Genomic DNA, 17,371 nt, shown 5'->3' with positions numbered 1-17,371 from the left:
TTCAAAAATTGCAAACCGAAAGCCGAACTAACAAACAGAACTCCGCAGTCAAAAACAAGGAAACAAACATGATGTCACTACAATCACCGCGCATCCGTCTGCACAACCCCCCATCCCTACCCCGGGAGGTTGTGGGGGGGGGGGTCCCAGACCTCCACACCAGCAATGCTCCTCAGTTCACGAGGCAGTTGTGTTGGTGACGGTCAATCGCTCTGGCTCCACTCTTTGTGCAGTGCTGCAGTGCAGTGTTGTTGTTTTGTTTTGGTTATGTGTGAGCCAGAAGTAACACAGGAGTACTGGGGCTGCATGCACCTAGAGCTACCTTCCGTAGGTACCCCGTAAGTACTCCCTTTGCGGCTTCGGGGTTATCTTCCATGAGCCGTTCAGGAGCAGCTACCTCCGTGTGGTTCGCCCTTGGGGTTCAGCTGGGGAGGTTCTTACTCCTGTTTTCTCTTGGGTAGAAGGTAGTTTTGTTGCTGGCTGGGGCACGAAGTACTGTGCAGCTGTCTAATATACTCATAGCGACCGGTTCTGTTCACTAGGAGACATTATGCTTTTGTGGGGGTTTTCTTTTTTTTTTGTCTGGTAGGGATCTACCTGGTGTGGTGGTAGGATCATTTGTAGGATTTTGGTGGCCCTCCACTAGGTTCCCGTGCTTGCACACGTCGCAAGGGTTCGGCTTATAGTTTGTTTGCTTGGTAGCTCTGAGATAACCGGTTAGCAGTACCACGCCAGGGCTTCCCTTAGCAGTCAGCCTAAGGGCCCTGGAAACCCCCTCTGGGACTCAGTGGTCCTATGCAGGAGACCTCTGAGTTCCACCTCGCCTTGTGCGAGTTTGAAGGTTGCTCTGTCCCCTTATCTCAGGGTGACACTCATCGTCTGCCTCCGCCTTGCTGCCTGTTGGGTCAGTGACACCTATGACCCGGAGTCCTGCGAGTGGTGTTCTTTGCTTGTATTCCATTCACCCAGACTGATATTTGGGTGCAAGCAGCTTTAGCATTGCATGCGAGGTTTAAGTTGCAGCAATGTGCGAGGTTGGTTGCCTTTCTGGATGCCCCGCAGCTGCCCCTCTGAATTATACTGATAGCGAGACTCGGGCGGCTTTGGGGATTGCCCCTTCCGGATCGGCAGGGGAGGCATTCGAGCCTGGTCCTCCTGCCGTTGCTTTTGGGCCACGCCAGGGGGCCCCCTTTCATCCCTTCTTTTCTGGTGGATTCTGCTTTTTCTTCAAAGGCAGAGGGTTTGGAGGACGGCTCGGCCCCAGGTCCTGAAGTGGAGGACTCCAGGGCTGGGGAGGAGTTGACTTGGGGGGCCTGGACCCCACTTATCAATGCTTGGGTGCTTGGTACCCTTGGCACGGGGCTTGTTGTTACAAGGGGAGGGGTCTTCCTATCCCCCTCCCTGTACGATTTTGTTATGAGTTCGACTCATCCCCGGGTTCGGTTCCGAGTTCCCTTGGGTTCTTCGGTTCCCTCCTTCTGGAGGTTTTCTGCTTCCCGCTTCCCACTGAGGAAGGTGTGGGAGGCCCATGCTGCTTACCTCCTCTGAGACCCAGATTACGTCTCAATAATGAAGCCGCCTTCTTTTAAGTTTGGTTCCTCTTTTCCTTATTGGGTACGTTACAAGGTGCCGGAGTCTAGCTGACTGGCAGACTGCCTTTTCTTTCGTTGGAGGCTTGGCATTCATCCTGTCGGATTGCGCACTTGAATGGCAAGAGTTGCCTACGGTTGTTCAGGTTTTCCTTCCTTATGATGTCAGCCAGGTGTGGCTTCACGTGCAGGTTCCCTCCCTTTTGGCATCCCTGGAGGCCGAGGATTTGTGCGCCCGTGGTCACTTGGTTTCGGTCTTGCGCTTCTTTTCCCTGCTGGAGCTGTCTTCGGACTAGCTCGTGCTGGGTGTGGAGGAGCTGGATTCTGGGCCAGTGTCCGGTGTGCTTGCTTCAGCAGCTCGGGCGCCGGCTGCCTTGGTGAAGTTGTATGCGCCGTTTCTGAGGGAGGTGGTGTCTTTTCTTCGCTTCTCCCCTCGCGTGCTGACAGGCGGTGCTCGTCCAATTTTTTTAATCATCTTGGGCCCTGGCTCTTAGATTTTTATCATCTTTTTGTTCGTTGCTGTTTGCAGAGTCTGCATTGGTGTATTTTCTGCAGGCGGCTTCATCTAGTTGACGGCCTATGTCGGACTTGTAGGTTCTCCAGGGGGCCCATGGAGTTCCTGCCAGGAAGGGTTGCGCAAGGTCTCGGGGTTCCTTCAGTCGTCGTAAGCCAAGAGTGCCAGATTCGGGACTGACCCTCATGCAGAGTAGTTGTCTCAGTGATCACTCTGAGCGTCAGTCGGGCTCTCGCAGGGACCGTCGGCCCTTTCACGGCTCGCCCTGTTGGTGAGGCGATAGAAGAGAGGCTCGCACTGTTTGCTCTTGCCTGGTCCCACGATTTGTGGGCAATTTGGGTCATTTCCCTCCAGCCTGCGGTGGCATTGCTTCTTTACTTCTCCTTTGGGAAAATTGGGGCTTGCGGCGTGGGCCTCTTCCCCTGTGCTCTGTCAGGTCATCCTGGAGTGGGTTTCCTGCCTGTTTTCAGTTCCGAGACGGGACTAGGCAGACCTGCAAATCATATTGGACTTGTCCCGTCTGATCCCCTGGGTCTTTTGCCCCTCCTTTCAGATGACCACTCTGTCTCAGGTCAGCTTTTGGCGCTGGGTACCTGGATGGTGTCTCTGGACCTCCGGGACGCGTTTTAGCACTTCCCGATTCATCTGGTGTTCAGGGACTGGCTCGGTTTTGTCGTGGAGTGAAAGACTTACCGCTTTCATTGCGTTCCTTCCAGTTTGGATCTGGCACCTCGCGTGTCCACACGACGTTACCCGGATCGTGGTGACCCGTTTGAGTTCTGGCATACCTCAACGATTGGCTGGTGTGGGCTCCCAGCCAATATGCGTGTCTGCTCGTCAGGGATTTGGTTCCTTACCAGCTCGCTGGGTTCGGGTTCTTGGTGAATTGGTGGAAGTCCCATTTGGTTCCCTCTCAGTTTCGGGCTGGGCTGGGTCATATGTAGGACTCTCGGACCGCTTCCTTGTCTCTCCCTCTGGCGGTGTTGTTGTGGCTGCAGTCCCGCTTATGACTGTTTTTGGAGGGCACCCGGGTCACACATTGGTTGTTTGAGTGGCAGTGCGAGAGCCTGATCTTGGCCGTGCTGGTCTACCCGTCGGGTCGGATCTGGTTTCAGCGGATGTTCTGGTTCTTCGGGTGCGTCCCTTCTGCTGCTGCTCGTGATTCCTCCTGTTTGGATCCCGGGAGACTTGCGTTGGCTGTTGCGTCGCCAGCTTCCTCTGAGGGTTTTTTGGGGTTCAATGCCCTGACGCCTCCCCAAACCCTCGCTCGATGTGTTCATGGATGCCTCGTCTCTCAGCTGGGGTTTTGTGACCAGTGCTCACCAGGCCGGCCAGAGTCAGTGGGGTCTGTCCATCTGTTGGACTCACAGCACAGCACAGGAGTTCGCAGGGGTGTGGCATTCGCTTCAGAGGGTTCGTGTTGCTCGTGGAGCAATGATCTGGCTCCATTCGCGAGTTCGATGCGTACCTTGGCTCTTTGGGGCTGGTCGCTTCAGGTGCCTCGTTAGCCGAGTTCTCGGGGTTTGGCTCTCCTGGTGGTTCACGTTCAGGGGTGTCGAGCGTCCTGGCGGATGGCCTGTCTCAGTTCATTCCCCTATCCATGGAATGAACGGTCGACACAGACTCGTTCAGTTGGCTTAGCCTAACGTACGAGCACCTAAGGGTGGACCTCTTCACATCGACTTGGTCGAGGCGTCTTCCAGTGTATGTGGCACCCTTCCCAGAATGCGAGGCTGTCGGGGTCGATGCCTTTCGGCTGGACTGATCGAGTTGGGGTTACCTGTACCTCTTCCCACCGATTCGGTTGCTGTTCCAAGTCCTGGTTAGCTTAAAGAGACTTACCAGGGATGAGTAGTCCTGTTGGCTCTTTGGTAGCCGGTCCAGCCCTGGTTTCAGGCGCTTCTTGCTCAATGTTCGAACCCAAGATCTTCCCGCAGCTCCGCCTCTTTCAGCAGATTGGTCCATTCTGGTACATGGCTGGTTCGATCTTCTCTGCTTCTAGGTTCTAGTCTTTTTGACGCGGGTTTATCACCACTTGTATGGTGATTAGGTGGATTAGTTGATGTCCCACCTGCAAGTTTCGCCTCGACGGCAGTATGAAATATCCTGGCGGTCTTTTCGGCACTTGTCTCTTCGTAGGTTGTCTTCAATTTCTGGTAGGGTTGTTTTGTCCTTTCTCTCTTAGTTGCTTCAGGGCCGTCTTCTTATGCCAGATACAGTATCCACTCAATTTGACGGCCTCTTTTATACCGATGTGCCGGTAATAACGACTGGTTTGGGAGATCGGTATCTGGACCCTCATATACCAGTCTGGCGGTCGATATTACCGAAGGTCGGTATTGAGTTTGTTTTGGCATCGGCGGCCCCTCACGTGGCAACAGGTCACCGACTTCCAGGGCCTTGCAGGAGGGATGGGAGGCAGTGATTGATGGAGGGAGGCATTGAGGGGAAGAGGCAGGGAGAGTGTTGGGGGTGGTGGTGAGGGTGGTAGGGAGAGTATTGGTGGTGGTAGTGAGGGAGGGAGGCAGGGAGAGGAGTGGTGTTGAGGGAGGTAGGGAGAGTGGTGGTGTTGAGGGAGGCAGGGAGAGGGGTGGTGTTAAGGGAGGTAGGGAGAGTGGTGGTGTTGAGGGAGGTAGGGGGAGGGGTGGTGTTGAGGGAGGTAGGGAGAGTGATGGTGGTGAGGGGGGCAGGGAGAGGGGTGATGTTGAGGGAGGTAGGGAGAGGGGTGGTGGTAAGAAAGGCGGAGGGCAGAATTGCTGACCAAGGCGATGGTGCCAAACCTCTCACCCCTTACCGTATTAAATTTTGTAATCTTAGTTGTAAAATATTTATGCCAAAATATGTTAATTTTCGTATATAACTATACATTATTAATCAATAACATGTTTTATAGTTTCCTAGTTGTTAATTAAACAAATATAGTTTTATTTATGAATTATGCACAGTTGGCATCTGCGAGCAGGCGCTGACAGATGTCCGGGTAGCCAGGCCTCGACCCCGTTATAGTAGCTCCCTCGACCCCATTAGTAGCGCCTTCCTCCATCACCTGCTGTTCTCGTGTTATAAGGAATGCAGTGAGGGAGGGGATGGAAGATAATGAGGGAGGGGATGGAAGATAATGAGGGAGGGGATGGAAGATAATGAGGGAGGGGATGGAAGATAATGAGGGAGGGGATGGAAGATAATGAGGGAGGGGATGGAAGACATTGAGGGAGGGGATGGAAGATAATGAGGGAGGGGATGGAAGATAATGAGGGAGGGGATAGAAGATAATGAGGGAGGGGATGGAAGACATCGAGGGAGGGGATGGAAGATAATGAGGGAGGGGATGGAAGACATTGAGGGAGGGGAGGGAAGGAGGTGTTTGGTTTATATGGTTCACTTGTTGTGTTGTCCACTTGTTATACAGTATAAAGTATATCCTATCTGAATGCTACTTGAAAAATTACCGACATCTTAACTTCGGAAATACCAGAACTCCGGAAATAACAACCAGGGTACAGCCCCATATAGGCCGTTGAATTGAGTGGATACTGTACTGTCGCCTCATTTCGGGTGGTGCTGGCTGAGCCCCTACAGCTTGCATTCGGCATGGATATCACTTCTGCTCCATTCTGCTAGCTTTCTCGGGTGTTGTTTTCACCTCCGGCCTACTCATACGCCGCCTGAACCATCCTGGTCGTTGCACCGGGTGCTCTCTTCTCCCTTCTCCTCAGTTTGGGGTAGCCCCCTTGGCTCAGGTCTATTTTTCTATAGCTCTTTTCTTGTTGGCATTGGCCTCTGGGGTTCGGGTCGGAGAGTTTCTTGTTCTCCTCCGACGCAAGGGTTTCTGCTCTTTCAGTCCTGGTGGTCTTTTCTTCGTTTGCAGCCATCTCCTTCTTTTCTAGCGAATAATGAATCTGCTGCTTTCCGAAGGGGTCCTTAGGTTGTTGATGCTTGGTTGGTTCGGCCGGGGGTGCATCATGTTTTGTGAGTGGCTCTTCCCTGTTATTTGTGCGTTACGGCGCCTATGGTGCAGAGGACGAGCTTTGGGTTGACCCAGTTTCCCTTCTTCCCTATTCCAGGGAGCAGGTCTCCCAGGTTGTCCACAAGATTATTTGGTCCAGCCAGCCTGCGGTCTTTCCCAATGCCTACGCCGTTCGTAAGTTCGGCATTCAGCTGCTGTTTAGGTAATGTTCTGGCCTATCTTTTGGGCACAGGGCTATTGGAGGTTGAACAGGGTCCTGGTTGCACGTTACCTTGTTAATATTCCTAGTCCTTCTCGGGCATGTATAGCCTTGGGTCACAGGTTGCGGCCTGTTGTCTCGACTTTGAATTGAGGAGCGAATGACGTCCGCTTCCCGGGTCAGTCCCTTTTCTTCTTATCTTTGGTTAGGTAGCTCCGGGGAGCCAAAGGGGCTCTCCACGGAAAACCAGGGTTGAATGTAATGAAACCCCATTTTGTGGGCGAGACCCGGAGGCTCCCCGGCATCCCTCCCTCCCTCTGGTTGGCGGTTTTTCGCTTTTTTGATACTCAGCCTCTGAACTGAGGAGAGTTGCCAGCGTGGAGGTCTGGGACCCCCACCCCCCGTCCCCTTCCAGGGAAGGGGGGGGGGGGGTTGCACAGACGGATGTAATTACCTAAGTGTAGTTACAGGATGAGAGCTACATTCGTGGTGTCCCGTCTTCCCAACGCGGCAGTTGTGGTGATGTCATGTTTGTTTCCTTGTTTTTGATTGGGGAGTTCTGTTGCTAGTTCGGCTTTCAGTTTGCAATTTTTGACCAGCAGTAGTTTGTTTTGAAATTCCTACCTTTCTGGGTGCCTGACCTGGTAGATGGCAGACAAAGACTGCGTCCAACTACACAAGGGGTGTATTTAGGCCATTGCTCCTCGTGCCTCTCTTGAGGGGGCCAGGTTCTGGCTCTGGTCTCCGGTAGGCTTAGAACTCCTTCGATTGACTGATGCCACGGTCTAATATATACACATCAGCCCGGTATAGCTCCGGGGAGCCGAAGTGACTCTCCACAGAAAAACCCATGCCATGACTACTAAATTAATAGTAATAGCATTACATTACAGCAGATTGATGATGAAAAGAACCTTGGAGTCAAAATCCACCACTCATTAAAAGTTGCACAACAGGTGGGAGCAGCAGTCAGGAAAGCTAACCAAACTCTTTGAATAATCAAGCACACTTTTGACTATAACGAAAAGAATGTAATGGTTCAACTGTATAAATATCTGGTGCGGCTCCATTTGGATTACTGTATCCAAGCATGAAGACCATTTCCAGAAGGCCAAAGCTAATCTGGAGAAGGTGCAACACTGGGCAACAAAAGTCATTCTAGAGCTAAGTCATCTCCCATATCAGGAATGCTTGGAGGCCACAGGGCTGAGAACACTGCAAACCAGGCATGACAGGCAGACCTCATTGAAACTTTTAAAATACTGAACAAGTTAGAGGACATTGATCAGGAAAATTTCTTCTAAAGGTCAGATGTAACACAAACATGGAGCAACGGTTTTAAGCACAACAGGCCACAATGTAGGACTGAGAACAGGCTTTTTCACCCACAGGGTTATTAACCTATGGAACCACCTACCCGCCAAAGTCATAACTACCGAAGTGTGTTGAGTTTTAAAATATACCTAGAAAAGATCATCAAGGCAAATAGGAGGACCTTCGACAAGCCGCCGGCTTCTTGCCCTCGTCGAGGCCACTTGGGTTAGTGGCCCTCAGGTAAACCAGGTAAAAAGATAAATAAACCAATTGCCAATTGTGCTCCAGGGAAAACTAGTAGGGCAAGGCTTAACATGAGCTAAGTGAAGGGAAAGCTATAGACCTGATAACAGCAGTCAGAATTCATCTATCACTTGTGGAACAAGGGAGAGAAATAAAAGCTTGGAAACATGTAATGTTGGTGACATGAAACACAATCATGAAGCTTAAAAATGAAAACAAAAACAAAGCAATGGCTACACATGGAACAGTTATTCCAGAAAACACCGTCACCACTTTTCTGACAAAAGAGTGCGCCGGTGCCAGTTTAGGACACTGGGTGACCTAATCAACCCTGCTGTGCATATGGGCACCTCTGCCTTTAATTTGGAATTTCACCCTGTATATAATATTGTATATAAGAATTCTAGTAATAAATAGAAGCCAATTAAGATTATCTTTCAGAGCGGGGCACTCAATAAGAATATTTACCAAAATTTCACTATTAAATGTCTCATACTAATAATACTACAGGTAGTCATTTAATCTTGCTTAAGTTAACTTTTATGAAATGATTCTTTAAAGTGGTTTATAATGCTACAGTTTATCAAACATTTTAAAGTTAAATAACTTGAAGGCATTTATGTGAAAGACAATTTCATTTCATTAGGAATTACAGAGTTCTATACTCACTTTTACATCAGGATCTTTACCCTCACGACTGTGACCAACTTCAAGTGATCTGGTTCTGTCATACCATGTGACTGAGAGCCCTCTTCCTTGAGGATACCTGCCACCAAGTATCCAAGTCTCACTGTTATCTACACCTAAAAGATCAACATACAATGTAATGAAATTCCATTTTCTGGGTGAGACCCAGAGGTTCCCTGAAGCTATCAAACTGACATATGCCATATTAGTTTGGTGCCATCAGTCCTTGGATTTTGAGTGCCTACTGGGGGGCCATGAGCCAGAACCTGGCCACCTCAGAGAGGCACAGGGAGCAATGGCCAAATGAGCTCTCTAAATTTTGAGTTTCTCATGTCTGCCATCTACCTTGGATACCTCCAGAAAGGTAGGCGAACCACTATTAACCTCTAACTGGTTAAAATTGACACCCTAAGTCCAAACAAATCCAATATCTCTCCCCAATAGAAAAGGGAAGAGGTTCCCCCCTCCCTTCAGGCTCTGAGGAGCCTGAAAGGGAGGAGGGGGAAACCCCGCACAGGCGAGCAAACCGCACCACTCCAATTCGATAAATGATGAAAACCGCCGACCAGAGGGAGGGAGGGTTGTCTGGAAGGCTCCAGGGCTCACCCAGAAAATGGCATTTCATTACATTAAATGCTGGTTTTCTGAGAGAAGCCCCCATTGGCTCCCTGAAGCTATCTACCAACAGATAAGTAAAAGAACAGCGTTGAATGTAATGCAACGCCATTTTCTGGGCGAGTTCCAGAGGCTCTCCAGAGCTATCCAGGCTGAATGGATATGTATAACTTTCTGGCATCAGTCAATGTGCTTGGAGTTCTTGCCTACTGGGGACCACGAGCCAGAACCTGGCCCCCTCAGAAAGGTGCGAGGAACAATGGCCTATAGAAATTTCCATGTGGTTAGGAGTATTCTATGTCTGCCATCGACTGGGTCTGATATCCAGAAAGGTACGCGTCCCAAAACAAACCCCTATTCTGGTGAAACTGTTGCTACTGAAAGCCGAACTAGTGGACAATACTCCCCAAACAAAAATAAGCAAACTAGCATGACGTCATCACATTGCCGAGCAATTGTCTGTGCAATCCCCCCCCTCCCCGGGAAGGGAAAGGTGAAGCCCAAGACCCGTGCGCTGGCGATCCAACCACCAGTTCTTAGGCTGGATGTTAAAACACACGAAAAAACCAGCATTGAATGTAACGAAACGCCATTTTCTAGGCGAGTCCCAGAGGCTCCCCGGAGCTATTCAGGCTGATAAGGATACCCTAACTTTTGGCATCAGTTGATGTGGATGGAGTTCTAGGCCTACCAGGGTCCATGAGCCAGAACCTGGCCCTCCTCAGAGAGGCACGAGGACATATAGAAATGCACGTGTGATTTTGGAGCATTCTATATCTGCCATCGACCGGGACAGGCACCCCAAGAAAGATAAGCACCCCAAAACAAACCCTTATTCTGGTGAGAAACAACAAAAACACAAACGAGTGGACAGAACTTCCCAAATGAAAACAAGCAAACAAGCATGACGTCACATAAGCCACACCGCACATCTGCGCAGCTCCCCCCTCCCTGGGAGGGGGAAGGGGATACCCCAGACCCACAGGCCGGTGATCCACACCCAGTTCTGAGGTTGGATATCAAAATACGCAAAAAAATGGCGACCGGAGGAAGGGAGGGTTGCTGGGAAGCCTAACCCAGAAAATGGCGTTTCATTACATCCAATACTGGTTTTCTGGGGGAAAAGGTTGAAAATGGGAAATAGATTCACAGAAAATGAAAAGGAAATGTGTAAAACATTAAACAAAAAGTTCCAAAGTGTGTTTGTACAAAATGAAATCTTCAGGGAACCAGACACAATAAGAATTCCACAGAACAACATAGAGCACATAGAGGTGTCTAGAGACGAAGTGGAAAAAATGCTCAAGGAGCTAAGTAAGAACAAAGCAGTTGGTCCAGATGGAGTTTCACCATGGGTTCTGAGAGAATGTGCACCTGAGCTCAGCATTCCACTTCAACTGATTTTTCAGGCATCCCTGTTTACAGGAGTGGTAGCTGATGTGTGGAAAAAGGCTAACATAGTTCCAATCTACAAAAGTGGCACCAGGGAAGACCCTCTTAATTATAGACCTGTATCATTGACAAGTGTAATAGTCAAAATATTGAAAAAACCAGCGTTGAATGTAATGAAACGCCATTTTCTGGGTGAGTCCCGGAGGCTCCCCGGAGCTATCCCAGGCTGATATGCTAATGTCAGACTTTGGCATCAGTCATGTGTATGGAGTTCTTAGGCCTACCGGGGACCACGGCCAGAACCGGGCCCCCTCAGAGAGGCAAGGGGAGCAATGGCCTATAGAAGCCCTCGTGTAGTTGGAAGCATTCTATGTCTGCCATCGACCGGAACAGGCACCCAGAAAGGTAAGCGCCCCAAAACAAACCCCTATTCTGGTTAAAATTGCTACCTAAAACCGAACTAGTGGATAGAACTCCCCAACCGAAAACAAGCAAACTAGTGTGACGTCACACGTTGCCGCGCCGCTGTCTGCGCAGCTCCCCCCTCCCCGGGAGGGGGAAGGGGGAGCCCCAGACCCCCCGCACCGGCTACCCACACCTCAGTTCATGAGGCTGGATGTCAAAAACGCGAAAAACCGCCGACCGGAGGGAGGGAGGGATGCCGGGGAGCCTCCGGGACTCACCCAGAAAATGGCGTTTCATTACATTCAAAGCTGGTTTACTGGGGGGAGCCCCGTCGGCTCCCCGGAGCTAACTACCCACAGACAGAAAAAGAGGGACTTACCCGGGAGGCGGTCGTCGCTCACCCCTCAACTCGAAGCCGAGACAACTGGCTGCAACCGCCGACCCAAAGCAACACAGGCCCGACGAGGCCCAGGGACATTCACAAGGTAACGAGCAGCCAGGACCCTGTTCGACCGCCAAAATCCCCGCGCCCGAATATCAGACCAAGACATATTCCCAAAGACGGCAGCAAGAGCCGCGAACTTACGAACGTCATGGGCACGGGGATAGACCGCAGGCTGGCTGGACCTAATAACCCTGCGGACGACCTGAGAGACCCGAACCCGCGAACAGGGAAGAAGGGAAACCGGATCAACCCACAGCGCGTCCCCGGACACAGAAGCTGTGGCGCGCAATTAACGGCGAAGCGCCGCAACCGGACACAAAACATGATGCACCCCCGGCCTGACCAACCAAGCATCAACCACCCATGGACCCCTCCGGAACGCAGCAGTCTCATTCTTCGCCAGAAAAGAAGGAGACGGCTGCAAACGAACAAAACTATCACCACGACCAAAAGAGCAGAAACCCCTGCGCCGGAGGAGAGCATGAAGCTCCCCTACCCGACCCCCAGAGGCCAAAGCCAACAAGAAAAGTGCCTTGGAAAAACAATCCTGGACCGAAGGGGCCACAACGAAACGAGGAGATGAAAGGAAGGCGAGCACTCTGTCCAAAGACCAGGACGGCTCAGGCGACGCATGAGCAGGCCGGAGGTGAAACAATGCACGAGACAGCTTGCGAAACGGTGCAGACGTAACATCGATACCAAAAGCAAGCTGAAGCGGCTCCGCCAGCGCCGCACGATACGAAGCGACAGTGTTAGGCATAAGATGACGGTCCTGAAACAACCACGAGAGGAAGGACAAGACCACCCGAACAGACAAGGAGCTAACACGACGAAGACGCAAAAAGAAACGGAAGGACCGCCAGGAAACTTCATACTGCCGCCGAGAAGAAGCCCTCAGGTGGGACACCAACAAGGAGGCCACCTGATAACCATAGAGATGATGATAGACTCGAGTCAAAAAAACCATACGCAAAGACTCAAGGAGAAGATCGAACCAGCTACGTGACGTACCGGCCCGATCTGCTGAAAGAGGCGGAGCCGCGGGAAAACCCTCGGGTTCGGACACCGAGCAACCAGCGCCTGAAACCAAGGCTGGGCCGGCCACCAAGGGGCCAGAAGGACAACTCTCCCCCGGTAAGTCTCTAAGCGAGTCAGGACCTGGAGCAACAGCCGAACCGGGGGAAAGAGGTACAGGAACCCCCACCTCGACCAGTCTAGCCGAAAGGCATCGACCCCGACGGCCTCGCAATCGGGGAAGGGCGCCGCATAAACGGGAAGACGCCGCGACCACGCCGACGCGAAGAGGTCCACCTCGAGGTGCCCGAACGTCTGGCAAAGCCAACGGAAGGACTCGTCGTCGACCGTCCACTCTGTGGAGAGGGGAACGAAGCGAGACAGGGCGTCGGCCAAGACGTTGGACACGCCCCGTACGTGAACCGCCAGGAGAGCCAAACCCCGAGAACTCAGCAGACGAGTCTCCCGAAGCGACCAACCCCAAAGAGACAAGGACCGCATCGAACCCCCGCGGTTCAGGCAATGAACCACCGGAGAGCAGTCCGAATGGAGCCGAATCGTCGATCCGCGGGCCACCCGAATCCTCCCCAGAGCAAACCACACTGCCGCGAACACCCGCACCGTACTGTGAGCTCGACGGAAGGACGGATCCCAACGCCCCTGGCCGGCCTGGTGAGCACTGGTCACAAAACCCCAGCCGAGAGACGACGCATCCGTGTACACATCGAGCGAGGGCTCGGGTAGGCGCCAAGGCACTGAACCCCGAAAAACCCGAAGAGGAAGCCGGTGACGCAGCAACCGACGCAAGTCCCCCGGGGGTCAAACTCTGCGATCGCGAGAGAGGCGGAAGGGGGAACCCCGAAGGAACCAGAACAGCCGTCGAAGCCAAACCCGACCCGGCGGGTAGACCACCATCGCGAAGTTCAGGCTCCCGCACAGCCCCTCGAGCAACCGCCGGGTGACCCGAAGGCCCTCCAGAAACAGACAAAGGCGGGACTGCAGCCGCAGGAGAGACTCCGGAGGGAGAGACAAGGAGGCGATTCGAGAGTCCCACACGAGACCCAGCCAAGTCCGAACCTGAGAGGGAACCAGATGGGACTTCCTCCAGTTCACCAAGAACCCGAACCCGGCGAGCTGGGAAAGAACCAAATCCCTGACTAGCAAGCAAGCTGACTGGCTGGGAGCCCAAACCAGCCAGTCGTCGAGGTAGGCCAACACCCGAACACCTAGGAGACGCAAACGAGCCACCACAACCCGTGTAAGGTGTGTGAACACGCGAGGTGCCAGGTTCAACCCGAACGGGAGACAACGAAAGCGGTAACTCAGATGCCCCACTACAAAACCGAGCCAGTCCCTGAACCGCGGATGAATCGGGACATGCCAATAAGCGTCCCGGAGGTCCAGGGACACCATCCAAGCTCCCGGCTCCAAGAGGAGCCGAACCTGAGACAGCGTAGTCATCCGAAAGGAGGGGCAATGAACCCAGGGGTTCAGACAGGACAAGTCCAGAATGAACCGCAGGTCCGCGCAGTCCCGTTTCGGAACCGGAAACAGACGGGAAACCCATCTGAGGGACGACGTCGATTCGACGACGCCCAAGCGTACCCATTCAAAGACGACTCCACAGAGCGCAGGGGAAGAAGCCTGCCCTGCCAGCCCCGACCCCCCAAAGGGGGGAAGGGCCACCCAACGCCACCGCAGGCCGCGAGACACGACCCGAAAGGCCCACGAATCGTGGGACCAGGCGCGGGCGAACAGCGCAAGCCGCCCCCCCATCGCCCCGTCAAGGGGGCAAACCGCGAAAGGGCCGGCGACCCTTACGAGACCCAGAACCCCGCACAGCGCGAACACCGCGCCGACCAGACGAGGGAGGGTCCGCAGGAGGAGCCAACCCCAAACCTGACACCAGAGGCCTACCACGACGAGAGGAACCCCGAGCCCTGGCACGACCTTTCCGGGAAGACCCACCCCGGGACCCCCGGAAAACCAACAAGTCCGACATCGGACGACAAGCCGCCGACGCAGCCTGAATAAACTGCGCCACGGCCGACTCCCCAAACAGGAGAGGACAAAAAGGTGAAGAACGCCTAAGAGCCAGAGCCCAAGCAGATTCCACGGAGGAACCCAGCACCGCCTGCCGACACGCGAGACGGGAAGCATAGAACAGGGAAACCGCATCCCGCAAAATCGGCGTGAACAGCTTCAACAAGGCAGCCAACGAACGCGCAGCCGAGGACAAGGTGCCGGACCCCGGGACGGACCCAAGGGTCCCCACATCCTCCACGAGCCAATCCGAAGACAGCTCCAGGAGGGAAAAGAACCGCAAGGCCGAACACAAAAAGCCCCGGGCGCGCAAGTCCTCGGCCACGAGCGCCGCCGAAAGGGAGGGAACCTGCACATGGAGCTGAATAACGCCCACATCGCGGGGAAGGGCAGGGGCAAACAAGCACTCATTCAGGTACTCAAGTTCACCCCCCAGGAAAACCTGAAGCACCGTGGAAGCTTCCCGCCACTCCAGCGTGCGGGAACGACAGAAGGAATGCCAGGAAACCAAACCAAACAAGGGGCAGTCTGCTAGCCAGGACGACTCCGGAACCTCGTAACGGAGCCAGAAAGGGAACGAAGTCCCAAACCTGAACGTGGACGGATCCATTTCCGAGGCATAATCCGGGTCACGCAGGAGGTAAGCTGCAAAGGCCGCTCGCACCACACCAGGTTGGATGCGATAAGCCGAAAACCTCCGGAAGGACGGAACCGACGTACCCGGGGGAACACGGAACCGAACCCGGGGAGGGGCCGACACCAAATCCAACTCGTACGCAGAGGGGGGAAAAGAAAACCCCACTCCTTGTAACAATAAGCCCCGCTCAGTGGGAAGAAAAACCCAGGCGGGGTCCAGCGGGGCCCAAGGCCCCCAAGTCAGCCCCTCCCCAGCCTCGAGGTCCGTCACCACAGGACCCGAGGCCGAGTCCTCTCCCCAAGCCCCGACCCCACAAGACAAGGACGGAGCAGCCGGAAAAGCTGGAGGAAGGGGGGCCCACTGGTCAGACCCTGAAGCTTCGGCCGGGAGACAAGACTCGAATGCCTCTGCCGCCCCCCCGGAAGGGGCAACCCCCGAAGCTGCCCGAGTCTCGAGATCAAGTAACCCCTGCTCCGACCCCGAAACCCTCAGACGCTTCGGGGCCGGAAGCAGGGGCGGGGGACCAGAACGAACAGAAGGGGAAGGACGAGGAGGTGCGGACTGAACCAGGATCGAAGCGACCCCCACCCCCAAGTCCGGGTCTCGAAAAGCAAAGCGGGGCAGCCCCGGGGCATCCGGGGAAGCAACCAACCGAGCGCGTTGCAACAGACGAAACCTAGACTGCAACGCACGTGCCGCCTGTACCCGAATAGAATCATCAGAGGATTGGGTAAAGTGAGTCACAAGCAAGCAGCAACACTCACAGGACTCAGGGTCGAAAGTATCACCGACCCAACAGGCAGCGTGGCAGAGGCAAAAACAATGAGGGTCACCCTGAGACAAGGGGACCGAGCAACCCTCAAACTCGCACACAGCGAGTGGGGACTCCGGGGTCACATCCATCGGACCCACGCGCCCCCCTAGGGGATTCCCAGGGTCCTGAGCGTTTACTTTAAGAGGACTCGCGCTCAGGTAGTCCCAGGCAGGGTGCTGCAAACCGGCGCCCAAAACTACCAAGCAAACTTCTAAAGCTGAACCCCAGGGACGTGTACACTCACGGGGACCAAGCAGGGGGCGCCACCGAGGAGAACAGTGGAAGGGCAAAAACAAACTGAATAAAATGACAGAACCCCCCACCAGGCAAAAACAAAAAGAAAAACAAAACCCCGCAAGAGGACAGCGAACCCCAAGGAACAGAGCCGGCCGCGATGTCGGGAAATACAAGCTGAGCAGCACCCTGCGCCCCTACCAGTGCAAACTGCCTCTTACCTGCCGGTAACAAGGGAGAACAGAACACCCAAGAGCCCAACAGGCGGCCGAAAAACCGAAAGGTAAAACGAACCAGAAGAGGCAGACCCCGAGGAGCCTGTGGAAGGTGGCCCCCAAGCCCCAAGGGCAGTACTTACAGGGCACCTAGGGAAGGCAGCATGCATAGGCAGCATAGGCGCATGCAGCCCGAGTACTGAAGATAACTCCTGGCTCTCGCACCCACAAAACCAACACCACACGCAAAGCACAGTGCAGTAGCGACACCGGAGCCAGAGCACACGACCATCGCCTATAGCATCAGCCTCAAGAACTGAGGTGTGGGTAGCCGGCGCGGGGGGTCTGGGGCTCCCCCTTCCCCCTCCCGGGGAGGGGGGAGCTGCGCAGACAGCGGCGCAGCAGTGTGACGTCACACTAGTTTGCTTGTTTTCGGTTGGGGAGTTCTATCCACTAGTTCGGTTTTAGGTAGCAATTTTAACCAGAATAGCAGTTTGTTTTGGGGCGCTTACCTTTCTGGGTGCCTGTTCCGGTCGATGGCAGACATAGAATGCTTCCAACTACACGGGGGCTTCTATAGGCCATTGCTCCCCTTGCCTCTCTGAGGGGGCCCGGTTCTGGCCGTGGTCCCCGGTAGGCCTAAGAACTCCATACACATGACTGATGCCAAAGTCTGACATTAGCATATCAGCCTGGGATAGCTCCAGGGAGCCGACGGGGCTCCCCCCAGAAAAATAATTAAAACTAAACGGGTAGAACACCTGGAGAAAAAAGATATAATATCAGAGAAACAGTATGGTTTTTGATCTGGAAGATCCTGAGTAACGACCTTACTCAGTTTTTATGATCGAGCCACAGAGATTTTACAGGAAAGAGATGATTGGGTTGACTGCATCTATCTGGACCTAAAAAAAGGCTTTCGACAGAGTTCCCCATAAGAGGCTGTTCTGGAAACTGGAACATATTGGAGGGGTGACAGGTAAGCTTCTAACATGGATGAAAAATTTCCTAACTGACAGAAAAATGAGGGTCATAATCAGAGGC

At 53.6% G+C, this 17,371-nt stretch overlaps 1 protein-coding gene across 4 annotated transcripts in view; it reads right to left on the bottom strand.

Annotated features, from left to right (window-relative positions):
* The window catches only part of LOC123761800 (uncharacterized), a 653,931-nt gene that overhangs the window by 525,346 nt on the left and 111,214 nt on the right, over window positions 1-17,371 (bottom strand). For all 4 annotated transcript variants that reach the window (XM_069330457.1, XM_069330459.1, XM_069330458.1 and 1 more), the window contains one exon: window positions 8,496-8,629. In XM_069330457.1, the coding sequence (XP_069186558.1) occupies window positions 8,496-8,629 (134 nt within the window). The remainder of the gene's footprint in view (window positions 1-8,495; window positions 8,630-17,371) is intronic.

The sequence above is a fragment of the Procambarus clarkii genome, chromosome 24 (genome assembly GCF_040958095.1).
Source record: "Procambarus clarkii isolate CNS0578487 chromosome 24, FALCON_Pclarkii_2.0, whole genome shotgun sequence".
In the NCBI taxonomy this organism is placed as follows: domain Eukaryota; kingdom Metazoa; phylum Arthropoda; class Malacostraca; order Decapoda; family Cambaridae; genus Procambarus; species Procambarus clarkii.
Note: the sequence above shows the minus strand (reverse complement) of the source record. Positions and strands in the feature narration are given on the sequence as shown.